Here is a 25769-nt window from a genome sequence, read left to right as displayed (position 1 = left end):
AAAAAAGAAAAAGAAAAAAGAAGAGTGACATAAAGGGAAGGCTATCTGAATACACTGTGTATGGTGAGAAAAAGAGAGTCTGTGGGACTTGTCTTAGCGTACGCATGCCGTATGTGTCTAGAGAGTATATTTCTCCCTGAGTTGTAATACAAATTTGGAAGTTACTGGCACAAAGTGTATATTCTTCCCCACCCCTCAATAATAGGGAATGAGCCCACGCCTCATACGTGCTAGGCAAGCGTTCTTCCACTGAGGTACATCGCCAGTCTTGAGAAGCATGTATTTTTAATGAACGCAATAACGTGAGTATTCATTCTAGAACAAAAGAAAACACTGACATTTTTCTATCATTAACAATCAGATCTTTTCTTTTATATTCACAGAAATGATGGTCTAGCTTTACATGTGGTATTAAGGGTATTCAAACCATTAAAAACAAGTTTTCTACCTATTTTTTTGAGACTCATTAGAGAATCAGCATCTGTTGACATTTTCTTCCACAAGTGGACTGTTGTCCCTCTTATACTTGTCTACCAGAAGACAATAACAAATCCGAAGACTCCTAATCTTTAGCTTACTATTCTCCAAGGGTATCCCCACAGCCGAGGTGTGACAATCCCCCTGTATGACACATAGATTTACAACAAAACAGTCTTTCATTTGAAAGAGATGAAGAAAAATAATCAGACTACAAAAAACTCACCCCATCCACACACACCTTCCTTCTTAAAGCCCTTTAGAAATGCATGAAATGTCTTGCCCACATCATCATGTTGTAGGCAGAAGGAAAATCACCAACTTAATTAATTGTGCTTTGTGCGGTTCATGTCAATGCTGTGCGGTGGGAGAGGCAAAGGAGGAAACACACGGACATCAGTCTGGAGGGGGGGGTCACTGCTAACATTTTGTACCTGTTGGGGGACACTTGGAGGAACCCCACACTGCACTGAACACTTGGAAATCACAATCACCCCACTCTTAAGCCTTCTGCCCTCTGCACTCACCGAGGGCCGAGTCCTGGAGCACAGCTGTTCGTGGGCTTTGGGATGGAATTCACAAATGTGTGACTTCCCTTTTCTCTGGTTACACTGCTGGCTATTTAAAGGGAATACTCATTTCTAATGGAAGGGGCTTCCCATGGAAAGTAAGCAGAGAGACTCCAGGAGGCAAGGAAGGTCCCAAGGGTCCCAGAATACCAACGATATGTACTTGATACCGTTTGTTGAGCACGCACTCTGAGCACTAAGTCAGGAGCTGGACACAGAGAAGTTTTCCTAAGTGGTTGAGACCAGAGACCGTAACTGCATCGCTAAGGTGGACTCAGGAAATAACGCAAGCACAGAGGAGGAGCGCCACCCTTGACGGGGAGCTGATGAAGAGCAACAGATGCTTTTCAAAGCTGTGATGTTCGAATTGAGCCACAGGGAAGATGTAAGGGTACCGACCTCTGGGAAAGCAAGGCCGGAGCACAATATCCTCTCAGGACGTTGCAATGGAGGCAAAAACAGTATGAGGACATCAAATGTGGAAACAGCAGTTTCTTGGTTTTTAGCTCAGCCAGTGTGGTTCTTGACCTTCCTCATGCCACGACCCCTTAATACAGTTCTACATGCTGTGGCGACTCCCAGGCCATAAAATTATTTTTGTTGCTACTTCGTAACTGTAATGCTGCTATGTTATGAATTGTAATGTAAATATCTAGTATGTAAAATCTCTGAGGGGACCCCTGTGAAAGGGCTGTTGGACCCCAAGGGGTCACGACCCACTGGTTGAGAACTACTGATCTAAGCATTGCGTATGCTCAGGCTGCCACAGGGAGCCAGAGATCGCTGCAATGCTCAGTGAGGTAGGAATGAACCCAGCAAGGCTTGAGAGGTCAGGGTCACTGTAGTTTCCACATGTAATTTAAGTGGGAACACATACAAGCTGGGTTTACCCCACTACTAAGGCACAGCCGAAGTCCGAGGACTGAGTGGGAGGTGTGGTCTAACTGGTGCATTGTCCAGCATGCCTGAGACCCTGAGTTCAGTTCTCAGCACTACATAAACTGAGCATAGTGGTGAATGCCTGTGATCCAAGCACTCAGGAGGTCGAGTCAGGGGAATGAAAAGTTCAAGGTCATCTAAGGTTACCCAGGCTGGCCCGGAAGGTAGGAGGTACTGTCTCAAACCTCCCCTGACCACAACTAACCAAAAGAAACCCAAGCAAGACAAAAAACACCAGGCCGATTAATCTAGCTAATATAAAAGACTGTTCAATAAAGTTTGCTACATCAAAAGAAATATTCAGAACTCTTCATTGATATTTTATTTATAGCTATGCTCATTTTCAAAGTTCATGCCCCCTTTAATTCCTGCTTCTTAATGCCAGTTTGGTGCTTGTAAACCTTTATTCTTGAGTTGAGGCTTCATGTAAGTGATGGGCTGTTCTCCATATAATCACCACCCGGGCTAATCTTAATGGTTGTAGGATCCACTGTGTTAGTTTTTCATTAATTTTCCGAATAGCATGTATTAGTTGTATAAGATAATAGGTTTCATTACAGCATTTTCCTAAGTATAGCTGTTTATCATGTAGTTTGACCAGAAGAGATTTGTACTTCTGGGTCTCGCTTATTTCCTTTAACATGGTGGTCTATGGTTCCCACCATTCTTCCTTCAAATGACACCATCTTATCCTTTATGGCTGAATAATACTTCCTTCGCAGCCCTATCATAGACAGCATAGCTGCTTCCTTTACATATGCCATGCAGACAATTCTCAGGGTTTCCTCAAGAAAATGCTGTTCCCATAAAGCTCCTTTCCTATCTTGAGGTAAACTCTAAAGCTTACGATGATTAGGCCACATGGAATGCACATTTTCACAAATGTTTCTATGACCTTCTGATGCCCAGGTGAAAGGTCGCCAGAGGGACTGGTACTTACTGTCTTGCTCCACGTGAGGCCTGTGGTGTGATGCTCTTTGATGTAGGCCTGAAGCTCGCTCCAGATGTTGAGGTAGGATTTCACCCAATCCACGTGGCGAAGATCACTTTTGTTACAAAAGAGAGCGGATGAGAGCGGCATTAGGACAGAAAACAGTTTTACACCCAGTGATCTGGAGATGAGTTGAGAGCAATTGCCCTCTAGCCAGAAGAGGACACTGAGAAGGCGGGTAGCCCCAAGCGCTCTGCAGGGAGGCAGGAAGATGGCCAGTGCTCTCAGCTTCAGGTATGGACAGCGACACAGAGAGGGGACCTGGCCACATGGAGCTGACACACAGGAAGGGTGCCATTCCTAATGGAGGTGACTACGGAGAGCAGAACCTTCCTTCTGAGTTCCTTCCCATACAAGATAAAGGACAGCATGCTTCTAGGAGTGGGAACGGTAGAAAAAAGACAAATGGGAACTAAGGCATTCAGTTGGTTTTCTAATAATTCAGGAGTTACTTGGCTTCAGAAGTGTGATTGACTAGAAACGTCTACTCACTATGAATGTTGAGGAAGTTGGTATTATAAGAGAAATGTTTTCTTCTTAGCAGGCAAGATGCCATACTTTTAAAGGGACTCTCATTGGATATCTTAATTGGATGCTCTTGACAGTGCGAGCTTTGTGGAGCTTGACCAGATTTTGTTTTATCGAACGAAGAGCAAGTTGAAAGCTTGCCATAGTAGGGCTGGCTAGCACATGGGGCTGAGAGAGCCGTTAGAATAGGCAAGTGGGTGCACTTCTTTCATAAAAGAATTATTATTAATTCCTTAAGAAATTCATGTTTTAATCATATCATCACCCTTTGTTGTGTTTCCCCGGGCAGTTCCTGCCCCTGTGACTTTTTGAAGGAAGTAGTAGTCAGCAAATAAGAAAACACTGGGTTTGGAGTTGGCAAAAACTTGATGATCTACTTCGGTCACTAATCTGAAGATAGCCATAGAAGGGAACCTCTTGAAAACATACTGTTTTCCTTGAAATGTTCTGAGCACCAGCAGCATGCCTACAGTCCACTTGATAAGTCATACCACGAGGGAAAGTGAGCAGGGAGCCGATCATGGTTTGGATTGGATGGGACAGGTCCCTCACAGAGTCCTGTGAGGACTGGGTCCGAAGGCCTTGTCATTGTTTTGGGAGGCTGCACAACCTTTTAGAGGTGGAGCCTACTTATTGAAGATTGGTCACTGTAGGGTGGGCCTTCCAGTCTACAGCCTATCCCCATTTCCTGTTCCATCTCTGCCTCCTGACCGGCCCAGAGGTGAGCAACTGCTCACTGCTTCAGCTGTGGCCATGTTTTCCCAGCTATGATGGTCTGGATTTTCCGAACCCTGAGCTATAATGAATCTCTTCGGTCAGGAGTTGTGATATCAACGAGGAAGCAGCTAGTGTAAGAACTGGAATCTTGGTCACTCTTCAAACTCTGGTCACTCTGCTGTTTCCTTCCACAGTTTGAGATTTGTTGGCTCTATGGCTGGGATCTGCCTCATTAGTGTCTTGTTCTACAGGGTTTTGCGGGCTTTGAGTAAGTGCTCTGGACACAGAAAATACTGTGCACAGCAGCTGTAAGAAGGTGAGACTTACTTCAATGTAAATCAGCACCCGTGTTTACCTACATGCTCTGCCTATGCAGACGTGTCTCCTCTGTGTGTATGCCCTAAATAACACACAGACGTGGCAATGTACACACACTAGAGGTATTGGATTACACATTTGACATGGTTTCTACTGAAGATTTTAGCAACCAATGGGGGTCAAATCTGTCTAGGCAGGAATAATTTGCATGATAAATTCTGACAACCAAAGAAGACCAAATCTATATATGTAAATATGTTTCTCACTTAACCATCGCAGTATTATTTTGACTTAAAGAAAATTATAGCAACAACTATAGGGTTAACTGCATGGTGTCTTTTATCTGAAGTTAGTCTCTAGGAGATTAGTTGAACAGAACCCAGACACATGGAAGCTGAGAAACCTCCCTCTACTTTTATTGGGTCTGGAAATTGGGAAGTTACACCTTGGCAAAGCCAAGGCAAGTGACTTGCTATGGTCACATAGAAAAAGGAGGCAGAATTCCACTCTAAAAAAAAAACAATGCAAATTTTGAATGGGTACCATCTTGGCCAACGGGTAGAACCAAGGGTAGTTATTGGTATGTGCTATACATGTTTTTATATTCTGTGTAAAATTGCAGATCCACATTAGTACAATAACCAAGGTGATGATAATCTAGAGAATTCAGGTCCTCTGACTTCCTCCCGTCTGAGCAGTCAGGAATAAAGAAGAGACGTCCCCAGGAGGCCCCATACATGGTGACTGATGACTTCTGCTGGCTCCACTTAGGAGCTGGGGTGGGGAGCTATTCGAGTCCAGAGTCAGACAGTGGAAGACCACTCTCTTATGTTTATCTCAATCCCTTCGTTAGTCATGTAGCCAGCTGTGAGCCCATGGAGGGGGAGGACTCTTGTGACAACCAGTAAACAGGTTAAGAGACATTTTCCCTAGCTATCTTCTCCACCTGGTCGATCCCCATTTGAGTGTGTTCTCCTTCTAACCTCAATGCCTCCTCTCTGGGGTCCAGATCTCTCCATGCCCGTTCTCCAGACAACCCCCCTTGGTTCACCTGTCCTTTCCACAGCTGTTGACTGTTGTTCAGACAACAGCTGTCTGCCCTCCAGATCCTATTTCAGTTAGGTTCAATCTGGGTTTGACCCCCTTTCACCTGGTCTCATCCACCTTGGTTCTGGACTTCCCCATTCCTTCTATGTAGCCACTCACTATGGCCACTTTGATCAGTGGAAATTTCCACTGGGCTTGGGGGCACATGCCTGTAATTCCAGCACTTGGGCGGCCAAGACAGGAGAACAAACCTGGGTTTGAGACCAGCTCAGAATACATCAAGAGACTCTTTCAAAGCATGAAAAAAAAAAAGTTTTATCACATAGGCTCATTCTTTAAGTAGATATCCATAATGTGGTGTCATGTGGTCAAGTGGGGGCAGCCTCTTCACTGAAAGAGAATGGAGGTAGATATAGATATAGATACAGATACAGATATAAATAGATGTAGATATATTGGGTGTGCCATTCAGGAATCTGACATCCCTCTCCTTGTGGCTTTTTCTACACAACTAGAATTTTAAAATGTAGTTTTTGGTTTGTTTTTCAAGAAAATATTTCTTTGTGTAGCCCTGGCTATCCTGGAGCTTGCTTTGTAGACTAGGCTGGCCTCGAACTCACAGAGATCCACCTGTCTCTGCCTCCTGAGTGCTGGGATTCGAGGCCTGTGCTACCATGCCTGGCTAAAATGTATTTTTTTTTTAAGATTAAAAAAAAATTGTCTGAGAGTCTCCGGATTTTGCAAGAAAAAATGGAGATATGTTTGGAATGCTTGCTTTGTTTTTGTGGAAACAAACAAAGGGAGCCCAGAAAAACATCTGTTAAGCATGAAAGAAATGAAAACAATTAAAATGTATGTTTATATGCGTGTCCCCCTGTGTGGGTATGTGCAAGTGTTAGGTGCTTGCAGGGGCCACATGTGGCTGTTAGGCCCCCTAGAGTCAAAGCTGTGAACTGCACAATGCAACCAAACTGGTCCCCTGGAAGAGCAGCAACTGCTGCTAACTCCAGCAATTCCCAGTCCCTTATTTTGTTTCCTTATTACACTTATTCATTTAATGTGTGCGTGTTGGTATGCACTCGAAGGTGTGCATGCGGGGGTCACAGGACACCTGTGGGAGCTGATTCTCTCTGTGAGTTGCCGGAACTGAAATCAGGTCAAAGTGTGGCAGCCAGAAGCTGGCTAAGTCCCCTCATCAGCCTACTCATTTTTTGAAGACACGGTCTCATGTGACCCAGGCACATCTCACATTTGCTATGTAGCAGAGATGACCCTGAATTCCTGCTCCTTCTGCTTCTGCCTTCCAAGAGCTGGGTCACAGGCTCGAAGCTCTAGTCTGGGATTTCAATCTCAAGGTTACTCAGTGTTCCAACGCAGAGACAAGGACAGGGACTGGTGATTGAACATACTAGGTTTTAGGAGCAAATGTCTGACAAGCGGTCCACTGAAAAGACAGCCAGTAAAGGAAGGTACATACCTGTGTTTGTAGTCCTTCAGAACCCTGTTAGTGTAAAAGGTGGCAGCATCGTTCATCTCCTTGACATAAGGGCCAGGTTTGGGGGACTGAGAAAACAGGACCATCACCCAAGCATAGGAGAAAAAAAAATAGGATAAGAAAGACAATACCTCCAAGAAGCAGAAGAAAAGCAACGGAACAATGGGGGAAGAGTTGAAAGCAAAACATTGTACTGTAAGGGCTGGAGGAACCTTCCCCATCTCAGAGTAGGAAGCGCTGGGCTTTCACAGGCTAAGAGAAAGCTGACACATTCAGCCTGGAATGCACCAGACTACAGACTGAGGAACCTGAAGGTGACCCCTGAGGTCCCCAAAAATGTCATAAGGTGGAGGGTAAGGGTGGCATTTCTTCCACACTCACCACGGCTATCCACCCCAGGGCGGGGATGCTCTCGCTGACGGCGGAGAGGTGGTTGAACATGCTGCTCCCTCGGTTTCTCTCTCGGAAAGTCTGGATTTCTTGAATCTTCTCCGATATGGGTTTCAGAAGGACAGCCACCTCATTCTGTAGGCAAATGTTGGGTTGGTTACTGTGGGCAGACAGAACCCTCTGTGCACACGGGCCTGAGAGGACCACCTCCTAAGCCAGAAGAGGGTGGTTTTCTTCATTATATTAAGGAAACATTTTTCCTTCCCTAAGTCTTTTCCTTTCTCTCGTCCCCACTTTTCTTGCATTTATCCATCCATTCTCCCTCTCTCCTTTTCTTTCTTGGCAGTATTAGGGACCAACTGTAAATCCCTGCGGCTTGCTAGGCAAGCACTCCAGCAGTGAGCTCAGCCTCAACCCCTCTGTTATGTTGAAACAGAACAGTCTTCTGTACGCCTGGGTACTACTGATGTGGGTTCAACTAACTGTGGGCAGAAAATGCGACAGCAAACAGCTTGGGTGACAGGAAGACATGGATCCAAACAAGAGCAGCATCAGCAACAATAAAGCTGGACATAGTGGCTTTTTCTTGTAACCCAAGCACTTGGGAGGCTGAGGCAGGAGGATTGGCTTCGAATCTGAGACCAGCCTGGGCTAGAGGGTAAAATCCTGTTCTCACTACCACCTAGAAAAGACCATCATGATTTAATGATTGATCATATTTTATGATCTCAGCCTGATTTGACTTTCTACATGGTCCTCAGCCACGCATGGTCACACTCACTTCTGATTAATTCAACAAACGATTCCTCTAGTTATATTAAAATGATTTCCAAAACTATGTGAACAGAGTTACAAGGTACCACAGGGGCAAGACCCCCACCGCACCATGGCTGCTTTCAACCCCTCACGGGTGACTTGAGTGTTCTCAGCTGCCTCCAGGCGCTGAGGAGCCAGATACCAAGGCGGGGTCTGTGCACGCAGCACATGCACACCAAGGAAGCAGTAAAGGCCCTGCTTCTCAGGAGCAGCTCGGGGGCTGTGGGCAGGATTGTACACAGTCTTGTTTGCAGGAGGGAAAATGAAAAAGCTCCTCACAACTCCTTCATTTTTAAAAACCAGCGCTTCAGAGCGATGCTTCCCAACCTCGACTATACACTGGAGCCATATGTCGTCTCTGCCCCACAAATACGGATTTACCTGGGCTTGGGAAAGCCTGGGCGGGAGTGAGAGGAGCGGGAAATCTCCCTAGGTGATCACAAGCGCTGCTGCCGGCAGTGTGTGTCACACACCCAAGGACAGTCCTTTGGGACAGGAGCAGTAGATCACAGGGCAAGAAATCATGCTCGCCACAGCAGCTTCTAGGATCTGCTCCTGACTATAAACCCTTTGCTATGTCTTCCTCTAGACAAAGGGGCTTTGGAATTAGAAAGATCTTGGTTCAAATCTCTCCTCCTGCCACTTACTATCCATGGGGCTCTGAGCAAATCACTTCAGCTGATCTTTGGTTCCATCTGGCACAAATAAAAGATAACAACCTCTACAGCCTCTAGGTTATAGGAGGTACTATATTTTAAACCTCTGGCCCCAGGGTGATACACAATAATCTCAAGTGACGGTTACAGCAGCAGTGTAATAGCTCACGTCAGAGTAGCAGGGATGTTTCTTGTTGCTGTGACGAGACACTTCACAAGAAGCAATAAGGGAGGAAGAGTCCCTGAAACTTCCTATGTAGACAGACTAGCCTCCAACTCACAGAAATTCTCCTGCCTCCGCCTCCTGAGGACTGGGACTGCAGGTGTGTACCACCCCACCAAGTCTGGAATTTTAACCTTTAAGGAGCAAATATTTCTCTCTTGGAACTTTTTATCAGTTCAGATTCAATTACTGGCTCAAGGGAGTGATGCTCGCTTCCCCAGAGGCCGGCATCTTCAGCAGTGACACACATAAAAAAACCTCTTGCTTGCCTCTCAGTCCTTGGCTAAACCCTAGTATGTTTGATGCAATGACATCTTTGAGAAAGTCCAGGATATCTAAACTGCTGGTGGGACCTGGCCTCTTGCCCCAAAGAAGAGAAAGAACCAGAAACTGTGTATTTACAATGTTGGAGAGATTTATTGAGACCAACTTTGTTTATCTCTAAATCCCAAGAACAAACTGAAGTCTGAGAAGATGCATAATTCTGGGATATATTTTATATCGGTTATCTGATGAGAGCATCGTAAATATTGAGAGAGTTTCCTTTTTGCCTTAATTTGGCAATTGTCTGAAGAATTTTCATCAGTCACGAAATGTCAAGAGAAGAAAGAACAACTCCTATTCCTACCAATGCTAACAAACGTTCTCGCCTCCATTCTGTGCCAGTAGATTCGTTTGTGCTATAAACTGGTTTATCTCCTCCAGTTCACCCCGAACTTTTGTAGCTGGACTAAAGAATACCAGAGTGAATGTGATTTCCATCAAAGCTTAGCGTGCAGACGTCAGCAGAAAGGCGGGGTGGGGGGGACCTAAGACATCCTCTACCTGCTTAGCAGGCATCTGTTGGAACACTTAACAAACACGGCTTGAATTGCATCAACGTTAGTTAAGCTTTCAAAAGTGCTTCTCACTAAAGAGATTGTGTGCATGTGTGTGTGTGTTGATAAATTGAACCAGAGTCTTGCACAAACTAGGCAAGCTGTCTACCATTTGAGCTTAATCCCCAGTAAGGAGGAGATAATTTAAAAAGCATCCTGTATAATCATCATCATCATCATCATCATCATCATCATCATCATCATCATCATCATCATCATCATCATCATATTAGTGTGCTTGTATAGGTTGTATATCTACACGTGTATTTATGCTGGAGTATGTGCAGGTACATGTTTGTGGGTGCATTAGTATGTGCATATGTGGAGGACTGGAGTTGAGGGTAGGTGTCCTCCTCGATTGCTCCTCACTTTGTTTATTGAGGCAGGGTCTCTCACTTAGCCCAAAGCTCACCAGTTCTGGCGAGTGTAGCAGCTGCTTTGTCCCAGAGGCCCTGGTTTTGGCTTTGTGAGCATTGCAATCACGGGCCGCCATTAAGCCTGCTCAGGTTTTGATGAGGGTTCTGGGGATCTGAGCTGTGTTACTTATCCTTGCCTGGCAAGTTGCCAAGTGCCTTCTTCTGAGCCCGGCAGCGTCCTGGTTTCTCCGGTATTTATTTTCTTAGAGTACAATGGAGGTGGTCTCAAGACACAGCTCCAGGGGCTGGAGAGATGCTAGCTCAGTCGGCGAAGTGCTTGCTGCATGAGCTTGAGGACACGGGTTCGGATCTCCAGCGTCCACATTTTTAACAAAGCTGTGTGGGGCTGCACCTGCCTATAATTGCAGTTCTGGGAGGGTGGATTTGAGAGAGGGCGGTGGGATGGCAATCAGTGAGGTCCAGTGAGAGACCTCGCCTCAAAATATAAGTAATTGAGGAAGAGCTCTTCATACACACACACCCACACCCCCCCCCACATACACCCACACACCCACACACACATGTAAGCACGAATTCACACAAAATACACAGCTGGCTTCAAATTCCCTCCAAAACAAAACTATCAAAAACTGTATTTCCTGCGGGTTTCTGTTTTCTAAGACAATTTCCCGAAAGAAAATAAATTTCAAGCCATGAAGACGAGCCCCCAAATCTTTTCTGTCCCCAGTGTCTGTGGAGCAGACACATGGTCCTACGGCAAGGGAAGAGGCCGGTGAGCAAGGTGGTGCTTTCAGCCACTGTTTCCAAGGCTGTCCTAGCTGGCTGAGCTTGGGAGATGACCTCAGGGCTGTGTTTTGAAGGCCCTAGCAACTCCTCTGAGCTCTGCTATCAGCTCCATCTCAGTTCAGCTTCAGAAGGAACTGGATTGTTTTGCAGAAAGTAAAATGGAAAGGTTCTCTATCAGCGAGCTTTGGAGAAACTACCCAAAAAGGCAAGCCGAATCTCTCAGGCAGTTCTGTAGGAGATGCAACAAACTGGACCTTGGGCTTAAAGATGGGCACAGAATAGCAAGGAACCCGGCGAGTTATTTCTAGAGCCAAGGGTTCTTAAAAAAAAAAAAACAACCAAAAACTTAAATTGCATTTTTATTTGCTAATTTTGTGTGCACCAGTGTGCACTTCAAGGGACAGTTTGTGGGAGTCAGTTCTCTCTTTCCACCATGTGGGCTCTGGAGACGAAACTTGGGCCATCAGGCACAGCGGCAGGCCCTTTCCCTCGGAGCCACTGTACCAGCCTTTGGAACACAAGGTTCTTCTAAAGATAATTTATTTATTTTTTATTTTATTTTTAGTGTATGTATGTGTAGCTATGTGAGCTCGTGTGCCTCACATACGTGTAGGACTCTGCATGGGAGAAGAGGGCACTGGATTCCCTGCAACCAGAGCTACAAACAGTCATGGGTCACCTTTTGGTTGTTGGGATTGGACCCCGGGTTTTTTGGAGGACCGTTCGTTGTTTTTACCTCTAAACTCTCTCTCCAGACCCTGGAAATCATTGCTCTTTTATAATTTTACGTTAAATAGAAAATGGTTAAGTCATTTTTATAAAAAGTTTTTTTCTGATTATGAAATTAATATTTGCTCATTGGAATCAATGGAAATATAGATGGGAAATACAAGTAAATATGTAATAATCTAGTTCCACCATGGAGAAGATTTATGTGGGTATGAATATTATAAATGTGTTCAAAAATTTCCAATACTGGCTATTCAGTCTGGTAGGATTTCTCGGCTCAGAGAATGGCTCCACAGCCATGCACACATGGGCATCACCAACTGCATTTAGTGCGTTATAAAAACAAAAGGAAAGGACCTGGGAGGTCGATGTGCTGGAAAAATATGGGGGTGGAGTTGAAGGAGTAAAACAGTCAATAAATATATTTCATTGTGTCCATGCATGCAATTCTCAAGAATAAAGAAAAAAAATTTCTACCAGAGATCAGGGAGTCTGCTGTGAGACTGTCCTGGTGACATCAGATGCTACACCCAAAAAGTCTCCCCAACATGACCACACACCATCCAAACGTGAGCTGAATAAGGATGACATAATTGAGCATGGAAACTGGACAAGGAAAAGCCCAGGAGGCCTCAACTCACCACACATACACAGACACACACATACCCCCCCAAACCAACCACATACCCCCAAACCCTAACAACTAAAAAAAAAAACCCCAAAACACACACATGCATACATGCATACAACAAACACACAAATACACACACAAACGTAAAAACCCTAACAACTAAAGAAATAAAACAGTAAACTTTGGACTCCTTTCTTCTCTAGATGAAGTCTCACTCTGAGTCTCAAACTGGCCAAAAGTTACTTGGTAGCCCAGGCTGGCCTCAAACTTGCTGTAATCCTCCTGCCTCAGTTTCACAAGTGTTGGGATTATAGGTGTGAGCCACCAAGCCTGGCTTAAACTTTGCATATGTGTGTGCATGTGTTTATGTGTGTATATTTGTGGGTGCATGTGTGTGCACGGATTCACGTGGTGTGTGTGTTTGCACGTGGGAGGTGAGAGGCCAATCTGTGGGCCCACTCACCTTTGTTTTGTTGAGACAGGCTCTCCCATTGGCTGGGAGCTTGCTGAGTAGGAGAGGCTTGTTGCCCGACCAGTGAACCTCAGGGATGCTCCTGTTTCTGCCCCCCAGCACTGGAATTTCAAGCAGGTGCTACCATGCCCAGCTTTTCCACAGAGGTTCTGGGGATTAACCAAACTCAGGTCCTCACGCTGTGAGCAAGCCTTTCATCCACAGAGCTACCTCCCCAAACCCACAGACCTTTTAGTGATTGGATCCTGCTCCATTTAAACCTCTGGGAAATTTATAGCAAGCAATATTTCTTAGCAAACCACAGTCTCAAATATCAACCATTATTACTTTGGCTTTTGCTAATATTTAGTTCTTATTTTTTTTTGAGCTCCACAACTGTACACGGTGTCATAATTGCTGTCATTATATTGAACAATAACACATTTCTTAGAATTTTAAAAACACAGGTTACATAAATACCTTGTTGTAGGATCGCTAAACAAGGGAACTAAGTGTGCGATCCAGTTCATGGAGCTCAGCTAGCACTGGTCACACTCCTGGGTTCCATTCCCAGCGCTGCATAAACAGGTGTGGTGGTCTTAACACTGGGTAGGCCGAGGTAAAACCGCAAGTTCAAGGTTGCCCTCAGCTACATGGTTGGAGGCCAGCCTGGGCTATATGACATAAATAGCAAAACCAAACCAAACCACTGAAGGTTCCCAGAGACTTACATTCCCTAAGAATCATTCTTTAGGAATACAACCTAGTAAGAATTTCCCACAAGGGCAGTTGCTGCAAGCTGCCAAGAGGTTGGGTCTGCCCACCCTTCTGACAGAGTTCCTTAACGTTCCCTTTTTCTCCTTCTTTCCTCTTTCTTTCGGATGCTGGTCTACGCCTGAGGACGAGTGCTCAGGTCCTCTGGCTTCTTCCCTCCTCTCCCTGCCACACGGCTGAGGTCCTTGTTGAAGAACTTAAATGGCATGCCTCCCTGCTTTCCTTCCCCCTTCTCTCTCTGCTGGTAGCCAACAAGATTAAGTTTTCCTGCTCTGTGGTTGGCATTCTTTTCAACTCTATTAAGACTGTCTTGTGGCTTCTCTTTGAAAAAACAGCTAAGACTTAAAGATTTGAATTTGGTGACTTTGTCCTGGGGGGGTGAACGGCTATACGTAGTTACACTGTCAACATCCTGATGCCTGGAGAGAAGTTTTTAGTTTTTAAAAAGATGTAATAAAAGAAAAAAACTTTTACGTGTTTGTGTGTGTGAGTGCCTACATGGGTTATGTGCATGCATCACGTGTGTTCGGCTGGAGGGTGTTGGATCCTCTGGAACTTGTTGTTGCTGAGGCTTGAACCCAGGTCCTCTGTGAGAGTGGTAAGCACTCTTAGCTGCTGAACCATCTCTCCAGCCCTTGAGAGAAGCATGTAACGCCCACACTCTTGTACCTATTTTTTCCATGAAAAGCTTTAATGGCACATTACACTTACAAGTAGATTTTATTTCAGTAATGGCCTTTGCTTTCACTTGTAAAGCAACTTTCTCAGTTGTCAAAAAATAAAAAGCATAGAAAGCCACGATGACAGGGTCAAGTGATGACATCCCTCGCTGGCTTTTGATGAAGAACACCTGGAAACGAGGGGTCAGGAGCAGCGACAAAGCACTAGACAGATAAGACCTTCGGGCAGGCACTGAAGTTTGATGTCAGCTTGTTCCATTTTTCTTACAAGGGTTGAACTTTAGTTACAAATTGGGCATTTTCCATGTAAAGCATTTTTTTATGAAAAATGTTCTGCAATTTCTCAGCCAACCTTCTGAGGCTTTGGTGGCTCATGACTGTCACCTCAGTGCTTAGAAGACAGAGGCAGGAGGATCAGACGGTAAAGGCTAGCCTTAGCTACACGGTCAGTTCAAGGCCAGCCTTAGCTACAAGGTGAGTGCAAAGCCAGTCTAGGCAACAAGAGACCCTGACTCAACAAAACTAAGCAGCTGAACAAGAATAAATGGAACCAAACAGCCAGAAAACCGATCTATTGACATTACACATGGGCCAGGATATTTTCCAAGTGGTGACCAGACACTTTTCAGATGAGCAGGTGTATGACAGAAGTAGCCAAGTTCAATGGCGATGCAAATACTAAACACAGTGACGCACAGTGGTTTCGGTCCTCACCATAGCTCCTGAGTCTTGAAGCAACAGTGAGGGACAGTGGTCCATCAACACACACACCATACACACCCCCAACGTAGACGTGGCTGCGTATAGTTCTATCAGAATATGTACAGTTCATATGAAAGTAGAATCCTAGGGCTATCAGATCATGGCTGTTCTGGTAGGCACAGAGACTACAGAGGTTACGTGAAGGTGACATGTCTTTCCCATGGCTGCACCCGTGTGCCTGGCTCATAAGAACAAAGGGCACACAGGGAATCCGATGTCTCTTTCTTACATCAGGACTTGACACAACAGGCTCCTGGCGAAGGCTGGGTTCATGACAGGGACACGGAATGGAGAGATTATCTGGGATCCAAGAAGGAAGCAGGGAGCCTGTACTGAGCAATGACAGGGACATTCAGATCGAGTGGCGAGAAGACACAGACGGAGGAAATGAAGCTGAAAATGAAGACCTAACCTGGTTACCCACCACCCACCTAAACGAAGAGACAGGGAGGCCGAGAACTCTCAGCCTCCATTTCATTATTCTTTTCAGTTACTGGACTGCTCGAGCTGAGAGAACACCAACTGTGACGCTACCTGGGACGCACGTACCATCTGGCTGCTGACGGTGATGGATTTCGTAATCCCTACTTTGAGGCTGGGCACACTGAGAGGCACGAGGGCTTTCCACAGGCTTTGCCAGTTGTCTCTGGGTTTGCAAACTGGAGAGAAAGGCTAAAGCCTTTTCAGCCCACCAGTTCTCTAAAGCCAAAGGCCACCGGTGTACAGCAATCACAAATGAGTTCACTGAAGAAGGAAGAATGCAAGACTTCTGACAGGCATCTAGTGTTTTATTTTGCCAACATCCTATGGATGCTAGCTGCATCCGCGCCACATGGTGATCGCTTGCCCACCCATTGTCTCTGCTTTCTGATGATACATCTCAGCTTCAACTACCCAAGGCCCCATCTGGAAGCTTCTGGCACAATCACATCTGTCTCCAAGGAGTCATTTTCTCTCCCTGGATTAAGTGGCTGTGATGAAAGCATGGGCAGATCTCTTCTCAGGGTCTCATGGAGAATGCGGTTGAGATCACCTCAAGCTGTAGCAACTCAAGCAATGCAAGGAATTTTAGCAACGTCTTGGGAGTCCTAAAACACCGCGAAGAACACTCCTGCATTGCTGGTGGGAGTGCAAGCTGGTACAGCCCCCTTTGGATATCAGTAGGTTAATTTCTCAGAAAATTAGAAAATAACCTTCCTCGAGACCCAGCAATACCACTTTTGGGTATATACTCAAAGGATGCTCTATTGTACCACAAGGACATGTGCTCAACTATGTTCATAGCAGCATTGTTTGTCATAGCCAGAACCTGGAAACAACCTAAATGCTCCTTGACTGAAGAATGGATAAGAAAAATGTGGCACATTTACACAATGGAATACTACACAGAAAAAAAAATGACAGCTTGAATTTTGCAGGAAAATGGATGGAGCTAGAAAACATTATATTGAGTGAGGTAACCCAGACCCAGAAAGACAATTATCATATGTACTCACTCATAAGTGGTTTTAAAACATAAAGCAAAGAAAACAAGCCTACAAATGACAATCCCAGAGAACCTAGACGACAATGAGAACCCTAAGAGAGACATACATGGCTCTAATCTACATGGGAAGTAGAAAAAAAACCCAAGATCTCCTGAGTAAATTGGGAGCATTGGGAGCATGGGGACCAGGGGAGAGAGTTGAAGGGGAGGGGAGAGGAAAGGGGGTAGCAGAGAAAAATGTATAGCTCAATAAATCAATAAAAACAATTTAAAAAAGAAAAGAAAAAAAAAACACCCCAAAGGCTAGATCAACCATTATCTTCCCATCAGAGCCTAGTGCCAATCATCCTTAATCAGAATCCACTTTCACTCTGAAGAACAGGGCAATCATTACAGGGTTCCATTGTTTTTCCTTAAGGGTAGAAAGCCAGCCTTAACATGAACACAAACAGGGCATCCTGGTCCACTGAGTCAGGAGAAGGGATGCTGGGTACGGCCTCTCTCTCTTGACTCTCAGTTCACCTCAGGTGGGGCTGCTAAGGCCCATCCTTTACCTCACTCGATTCTTAACCGTCTTTGCCCATGGATCTGAACTCCTCCCCCTGCCCTCCAGTGTTCTACGGACCACATTTTTACGGAACACATCCACAGGAGGCTTGTGGGTGGCTGAAGAGCCAGAGAGATCTGTCGGTTGCTCACCCCGTTTTCGCTCATCCGCCTCCTCTCTGGTATTTTCTGTCATTACCATGGAGATGCTCTTAAGGGCATTTAATGGGGCTAAAGAAGCCTTCCTCCCTGCCAACCCCCCGCAAGAGTGGCTTAGGGTTATTTTTCTAAATTGTTGTGTTTTTACCACACACATGCAAAAATAGTTTCAGTCATTTTTTACTTAACCTTAATGGGAACTGATTTTTTAAAGACCCACCAATTCCAAATATCAACCTATTTTTTCCATTTGGCACGTAGGATACATTTTAATAGTTTTATTTGAAATTACAGTGACTGAAGTGGCTGCATGCACACAGTTTTCAATTATTTTTGGTTGACATCTATCTCATTCTTTGGGGACTGCTTTCAAGAGCTGTCATCATCTGGGAATGAGGGTGTAGCCTTTTTCTTTGTTTTTCCATTCTGTCCTTTACTTCCGTCTCTGCTGTCATTATTTGGTGAGACCTTCTCGCGCCCACGTCTAACCACCCCCGCCAATGGCAGGGCCACTCTTTCCTCTCTCATCTCCTATGTCCTTTCTTGCTGCCCGTCCTTGTGTGTGCCACGGTCAACCAAGAAGAAGCAACGCCACACAACTGCTGCATTCTTGGTACCTACAGAGCAAACTGACAGCCAATGGCTGTAGACTTAGTTTTCACGTCTGGGGCTGAGAAGCTGTCATGGTTCATTTTAACGATCACCTTGATGAGATCTAGAATCACAGGAGACAGGTCTCTGGGAGTGCCTGTGGGGACTGTCTTCATTAGGTTAGCTGAGGTACAAAGGCCTGCCTACTGTGGTGGTACCATTCCCTAGGATGGGATCTCCAACTGTACAGAAAGGAGAAAGCGAGGTGAGCATCTCAGTTTCATGACTTCGTGTGGGTGCAATGTGACCAGCTGCTTCAAGCCCTGCTGCTGTGACCTCTTTGCTGGAATAGCCCGTAGCCACCACCCGGGAGCCAGAAAAAACTCTCCATCTCTTGAGTTGTTTTACCACCGCAAATGAAAAGGAATAAAGACATTCCCCCTTGGCAATAGCCAAGAAGACCTATCTAATTCAAATCCTGTGCTTTTTCTTGGTTTAAGGTTACTTTATTCCATAGATCAAATGACTCCAAATCTCTTTTTAGTTCTCTCCTCTCTGCCTACCCCCCTGTGTGTGTGTGTGTGTGTGTCTGTGTGTGTCTGTGTGTGTGTGTTTGGTTTCGTGTACACAGAGAGTCCAGAAGTTGATGCCCATCTTCCTAAGTTGAGCTCCACCTTGTATCTTGACACAGAGCCCATCACTGAACCCAGAACCCACAGATTCAGCAAGCCTGGCTGGTCAGTGAACTACAGAAATCTGTCTGCCTCCATCTTCTCACTGCTGGGATCACAGACCTGGGTCACTGCTCCTAGCATTAGGTAGGTGGGTGCTGGGAGTGCAAACCCTGGTCCTGATGCTTATAGAGCAGGCAAGTGATAAACTGAGTCCTCTCTCCAGCTCTCTTTGAAAGTTTTTATAGCATATAAATGATGCATAAGATGGGTCTCACTATGACATTAGAAATCTACATGCATCTTTATGTATATACGATGTACTTTGATTATATTCCTCCTCCGTCACCGTTTCTTGTCCCCCACCCTTTCCTGCCATTCTCCTTGATCTTACCAAATAATGAACTCTGTTTTAATTAACTTTAACTGTCACCTTGTCATAGTTTAGAGTTACCGGAGAAGGGAGTCTCAACTGAGGGACTGCCCAGATTACACTGGTCGTGGGGCTTATCTATGAGGGATTATCTTTATTGTTAATTTATGCTGGTGGACCCAGCCCACTGTCATCATCACCATTCCCTGGGAAAGTTGTCTTAGATAGGATAAGAAAGCCAGCTCTTGCTAAACATGGGCCTGTGGTTAAGACAGGAAAGAGCATTTGCCACAATTTTTTGGTAAAGTTTCTGCCATGACATTCCTCAATGATGGATTATAACCTAGAAATGTGAGCCAAATAAACTGTTTCCACCCCTAAATTGCTTTTGGTTAGAATTTTTTTTTTTATCATAGCAACAGAATGAAACTGTACAGACTCCCTGATCAGTACTGCAGACTGCTTGGTTTTGTCCACCCACACACCTCTAAGGAGTTTGTCTCTTCACTACTCAGTAAGTAGACAGGGTGCCCTGCGCGTGAGGCCTGGGCCCAGTCAAATTGACACCCAAAATTAACCATCACAGAGGGAGACCGACAAAGAGCCACGGTCATAATAACTCAATTATATACAACATGTTAGATGTTAAAAGTCACTGGGTGTGGGGATAAGTAGTTCAGTTTACAAATATGCATGGGATGGGATGGGGAATGGGTTAGCTCAGTGGGCAGAGTGCTTGCCTAGCAAGCATTGGGCCCATGGGTCCCACTCTCAGCATGGCATGAACTGGGTGTAACGGTACTGAAATTCCAGAACTTGGGAGGTGGAGGCAGGAGGAACAAAAGTTCAAGGTCATTCTCAGTTACATAATGAATTAGAAGGCAATGGGGGCTACGTGGGAAGGAGAGGAAGGGAGCAAAAGGGAGAAGAGGAGGAGAAAAGAAGAGCAAGGGAGGGAGTTGGTGGGAGGGAGGGAGGGAGGAGAGGGAGATGGGGGGGGGATCCAGTGGCTTACAACAGGATGGACTTCAGACACCTAAATAACTCACGTGGAATTGACTACGTGGGTGCCTGTGGGAAGAGCTTCCGGTCAGAGGAAACAGCCACCGTGAAGGAGCTAAGGCTGGCAATTGTCTCCTGTGTTCCAGAAATAGCAAGCAACTAGTGTGGCTGGCATGAAACAGTGGGGGAAAGTGGAGGCGGGGGAACGTGAGGTCCGGGAAGACAAGGCGAACAGCAGAAGCATATCTCTGGACTGTTGAAGGGAGTCTGGCTTGCATCCCAAACAGAAGGGAATCGGCACAGTTTTCAGCGCAATGACAGGGATGACTTTCTTTCCCAAGAACTAGACTGTGGGGGAAAAGGGTAGCAGGGAGATCATCTCAGAGACCACCGCAATTCCTGGGGTTGGAGTGAGCATTGTGGAGAGGGGAGAAGCGGGGTCCAGGTTGGATATAGTATCAGAGTAAATGCGCCAGTGGAGAGTGACTCATCTCTCTGACTGAGCAACCAGGAGAGGCTGTCACCATTGGCCAAGAAGGGGGAATGGCAGGAGGACCAGGTTTGAGCAGAAGGATAAGGAGAGCAGACTTAGACACATGGCCTACCTTCAGCTGTCATCATATTTGACAAAATACTGGGATGCTGTGTGGACCAGTCAAGTTGAGGTGCAAAGTTCAACATTGCCAAGGAGCGATACATAGTAAATAAATTAGTCAATTGGCATGTTAGATATTAGAACACGGAGGCACAAGTCACCAGCGTCATTTGCAATAAATGTCACTATCTGCTGTGTCCCCTCCATCTCGTTTTCTCCTAACAATCTTCTAGTAGTTGCTAGCATTACTTTCTTTTTATGTTTATATATCTCCTTTTTAATTGTTTGAGACTATACCTCCACTGCTTTCCCCTCCCAACTTAGCATGCCCATGGAGGGGAAAAAAAACCCTACAGAGTCCATTTAGTGTTCCCTGTTTGTGCACGGGTGTAGGACCATTCACAGGAGCCTGAACAGTCACCCAGGAGCCACATTCTTGAGGAAAACTAACTCTTTTTCCCCGACAGCCATCAGCTGCCAATAGCTGCCCAGCCTGCAGCGGGGACTCCATGAGTCCATGCTCACTCAGTCTGGGCCGGTGTCTTGGCTGACTTGATCCTGTGCAGGTTCCGTGTGTGCAGTCCCGGCATCCGTGTGCCACAGGGCTGTCACGTCAGGCAAACCCCGCTTTGCTGTAGATCTTTCCTTCCCTGCTCCTACAATCCACCTTCACTCCTGTGATGATCCCTGAGCCTGCTGTGGGAAGGGAGGTGGTACCGATGCCCTGCTTAAAGCTGGACACCCTGAAGTCACTTATTCTCTCATTGTTGACTAGTTGTGGGTTTCAGTGTTAATCACCATCTTCACACAGAGAAGCTTCTCTGATGATGGACTTTGCTTGGGCACATCTGGAATTTTCAACTCACTACACCCGAGGCATAAACTGTTCTATGCGCCTTCCTCCCGTCAACAGAGTTCTTGCGTGATTCAGGACAGCACATCAACGTGTTAGTGGTCCAGTGTTCAGTACATCTCAGCTCCACTCTGGTCTAATAGACATATAAGCGGGCTATGTGGTCAGTGTAATTCAGTTCTAATCCAGGATGCCGCAGTGTATAAACTTCCTGTTCCTCACATGCAAGGATGGGACTCTTGGGCACTATCCATCATGGGTAGGCTCGGTGACACTTCTCTCTTGGATGTGGACTGTGTTCAGTCACCCCCGCTGGCCAGCAGCAGAGCTGTGAGAGATCGATTGCCTGAGTTTATGGGTACAGTGTGTGGCTGGCGGTGAATTTATTTTTATTAAATTCCCAGGTCAGTTATTCATTATCTCCCGAAACTAGCAGGCTTATACAGAGATAAATCTTTAAACTTGGCTTCAGCAGTACTTTATTTTAACTACTTGAGGCAATGGGCAGAGGTGCAGTATTTAAGACGGTTGGCTCGTTGAGCCAGCCATGTTATGAGCAGCAGTTTGGGACACAGCTTACGTTTTTATAGTAAACACAGTGTCCTGTAGCAGATGACAGAATGGATGGATGAATGAACAGAATGCTGATGTGATACATTAAAACAAAGCTTCTAGAAAGTCAGATACGATCTAGGGAGCAGAAATACACCCACTGTAGAAAATTGGGCAAAGAAGCTTCTTTTCGCAGGATATGGTGATTAGCACAGACTCACGATAGTGCAGAGACCAAGAGACTGTCGTGTGCTCAACTCTAAATGGGGCATGCCAACGCTTGGTCACAGCCAACCAGGAAGCTGTGTCTTAGCCTCAGACTTGCAGTTACACCCCAGTCACAGACAATGATGCAGCTCAAGACAGGACAGGCAGCGGCAGGTGTGTTGGCAGCTCGGGGTGTAGCACCATAGAGCTTGTTCTGCATGCCCTGTCACTCTCACCTCAGTCACTGAGTTTGGGTCACGATTCTGAGATAATTCTATGCATATGGCAGAAGGGACATGCAGCAGCAGGGCTCTGTGCTTCTCACCCTCTTCCCTGGACCTCCAGAGCTACGGTCAGAGGCCAAGAGCGCTAACTCGTCATGCAAACTGCAACAGAACTAAGGCAAATTGGGGTTATCTAGAGATGTGGCAATGCAGTCAACACTGCTTCCCCACAGAAAGACAAAGTCTTAGAGTCTGTTGGTTTCACTGTTTTCGAGCAGGGGAAACTGAGGCTTAGGCAGATTTATCATTTCCCTTTCCCTCCCTCCCTCTCTCCCTCCTCCTCTTTCTCTCATCTTCTTTTTTTCTTTCCATCTCTTGGGATCAAATCCAGGGTCTTGCCTATGCTAGGCACAGGCTCTATTGCTGACCTACATCCCAGCTTGACATTTCATCTTAAAGATTAATTGTAGCTTGTAATATGCATATTTTCCTTAAACAGGGCATAAGACTCATTGAAGCGTTATGAACAGCCACATTAACCGCAATGCCCACATTCCTGGCTCTGAGCTCCACACAGAAGAAGGTGACAGCCTTGTAAAGGAACAGTCACCATGGTGCTCTTTGGTGGGGGATAAGGACACTGGTCTAGAGAGAGGGACAGATGGACAACTCAAGGGGTAACACGTGTTCATTCTTTGAGGATGAGAGGAAGTCTGAGGGGAAAAGGTTTCCAGGCTGAGAGGACTGTAGACACTTTCTACAGATTAGAAAAGGTCAGCCTGGTCTACAGAGAAAGTTCCAGGGCTGGCCCCAAAGCTACAGAGAAATCCTGTCTCAGAAAAACAAAACAAAGAGACCCTTGAGGGCCTTCTGAGGATGAGGCTGTTAAGCCAGACAGAGATGTGATCTTGGGGATCCCTGTTGTGCCATCAAGTAATATGGAGTCACTGAGGAGCCCTGTGTGGGTTGGTTAGAAGTTTAGGGTAACTAACCGAGCAGGCAGGGGACATTTACTGACAGCCCCAAGTCAGAGGCAAAGACCAGTCAAGGAGGTTTGACTGAGGAAGGCAATGACAAGGGTAAGGGGGAGAAGGGACAGATTTGGGAGCATGTAAGGGACAAGGGACAGAGATCCCTGTATACATAACAAAGCTGGATTCTGTTTCTTTTCTGCTGTCTTCAGCAGATAGTAAGCAATTCCAAACACATACACAAATGAGCAACACAAAGTGAATTCAGCAGGTAATACATATGCATAAGTACAGGTGTGTGTGTGTGTGTGTGTGTGTGTGTGTGTGCGCGTGCGTGTGCGTGTGTGCATGTGTATGTGTGTGTGAACCACAGTAACTAAAGAAGAACAGGTCAATAATTTGATAGGGAGTTGGGGGAACCTGGGAGAAGTTGGGAGGGGGAAAGGCATAGATGGACATGATGCAAATACTCTTGTATGATATTCTTGAAATAAATTTAAATAAAAAAAGAGATTACAAAAAAAGAATGGGGGTGGGTGGGAGCTGAAGAGATGATTCAGCAGTTAGGAGTGCTTAGTAAGCCACAATGAGGGCTAGAGTTCAGGGTCTACCACCCAGGCATCTGGTCCATGCCTGTAACCCCAGTCCTAAGGGGCCTTGAGATGGAAGAAGCTCCGGCATTTGCTGGCTTTCAGCCTATCAGAGAAAATGTGAGCCCCAGGCTCAGGGAGAGACCCTGCCTAAAGAAGCAGACAGAGGGGAACAAGAAGACACCTGGGGTCTTTTTCTGCTCTCCATGTTTGCACAGGTGAACACAGACCTATACTCACGTGTATGCAGACATACACACATAAGTCAATCTAGAAGATGCACGAATATTATAACACATAAGAATGAAATACTGGGCTAATGCCCACAGCATGGTAGAGGGAGCCAGGGGAGTATTCCAAGGCGCCCTGTTTGGAGGTTGCTACCAAATGTTGCAGCTGCCATCTGCTAAGGAAATCAAAGGAATCTGCTGGCTCCAGAAGCTGAAGAGAGGTGGTATGCATGCCCAGCAGCAGTGACCATGAGACCGCAAAGCATGCTGGGAAGTCCACAGAAGTGTAATGCAGTTTTGGGGGGCACCTTTCCTCAACCTTTTCCTATTTTTTTTTTTTTTTGGTTTTTCGAGACAGGGTTTCTCTGTGGTTTTGGAGCCTGTTCTGGAACTAGCTCTTGTAGACCAGGCTGGTCTCGAACTCACAGAGATCCGCCTGCCTCTGCCTCCCGAGTGCTGGGATTAAAGGCGTGCGCCACCACAGCCCGGCCCTTTTCCTATTTTCAAATATATATACCATTATGCATTGTCCTCACTCAGCCCCCTCTCCCACTCCCTTCCCTTAATCCCCTGACTTCTCCTTTCTCCCTTCCCCTCAGATAGTTCCCTCTTCTGCTGTGTGTGTGTGTACACAGGAAGAGGCATATGCAAGTGTGTGTATATGTGTCTGTGATCATTTGTTGGTTAGAGACTGACACAGGCTGTCTTAGCCATTCCCTGCCTTATTTATTCAATTTTATATGTGTATGTATGTACAGTGTAGGTGTGTGCATGTTTCCATATGTATGGGAAGCATCTGTACATGTATGAAGACCAGAAGTCAGGGTATAGATCAGGAGTAGTGTAGCAAAAAAAAAAAAAAGTGGCTGCAAAAGTTTACAATCCCACTACTATGAGATTATGCTCTTGTATACTGTAAAGATTTGTCACTTGTATTAGTTTAACAAAATGCTACCTGGTCAGTAGCCAGGTAGGAAGTATAGATGGGACAACCAGCCTAAGAGAATTCTGAGAAGAGGAAAGGCAGAGAATCAGTCACCAGCCAGGCACAGAGGAAGCAAGAGGAGAATGCTTCACTGAGGAAAAAGCACCAAGTGGTGTGGCTGAACATAGAAAAGAATTATGGGTTAATTTAAATTGTAAGAGCTAGTTAGTAATAAGCCTGAGCAATAGTCCAAACAGCTTATAATTAATATAAGCCTCCGTGTGTTTCTTTGGGACCGAATGGCTGCGGGACTGGGTGGGACAGAAACTTGCATCTACACCCACCAGCAGTGAATAAGGCTTACATTTCCTTACATCTCTACTTTTACCCGCTCTTAATGAGAATGGTGGTCAGTTAGGCCTTTGGGTTATAGGTGAGAGGAAAGACATCCTTGGTCTCTCAGATATCAGGCAACGGTTTTTAATTGCTTGGTAAGGGACATGTGAGTATTTTTTTTTTTTTTTTTGGTTTTTCGAGACAGGGTTTCTCTGTGGCTTTGG

At 45.7% G+C, this 25769-nt stretch overlaps 1 protein-coding gene across 1 annotated transcript in view; it reads right to left on the bottom strand.

Annotated features, from left to right (window-relative positions):
* The window catches only part of Cap2 (cyclase associated actin cytoskeleton regulatory protein 2), a 139708-nt gene that overhangs the window by 34367 nt on the left and 79572 nt on the right, over positions 1–25769 (bottom strand). Inside the window, exons 5-7 of the mRNA XM_005355107.3 lie at positions 7463–7606; positions 7064–7149; positions 2926–3031 (exon numbers count right to left, since the gene is read on the bottom strand). Coding sequence (XP_005355164.1) covers positions 2926–3031; positions 7064–7149; positions 7463–7606 — 336 coding nt within the window. The remainder of the gene's footprint in view (positions 1–2925; positions 3032–7063; positions 7150–7462; positions 7607–25769) is intronic.

Source organism: Microtus ochrogaster, chromosome 16, assembly GCF_000317375.1.
Source record: "Microtus ochrogaster isolate Prairie Vole_2 chromosome 16, MicOch1.0, whole genome shotgun sequence".
In the NCBI taxonomy this organism is placed as follows: Eukaryota; Metazoa; Chordata; class Mammalia; order Rodentia; family Cricetidae; genus Microtus; species Microtus ochrogaster.
This window is presented reverse-complemented; position numbering and strand designations above follow the sequence as displayed.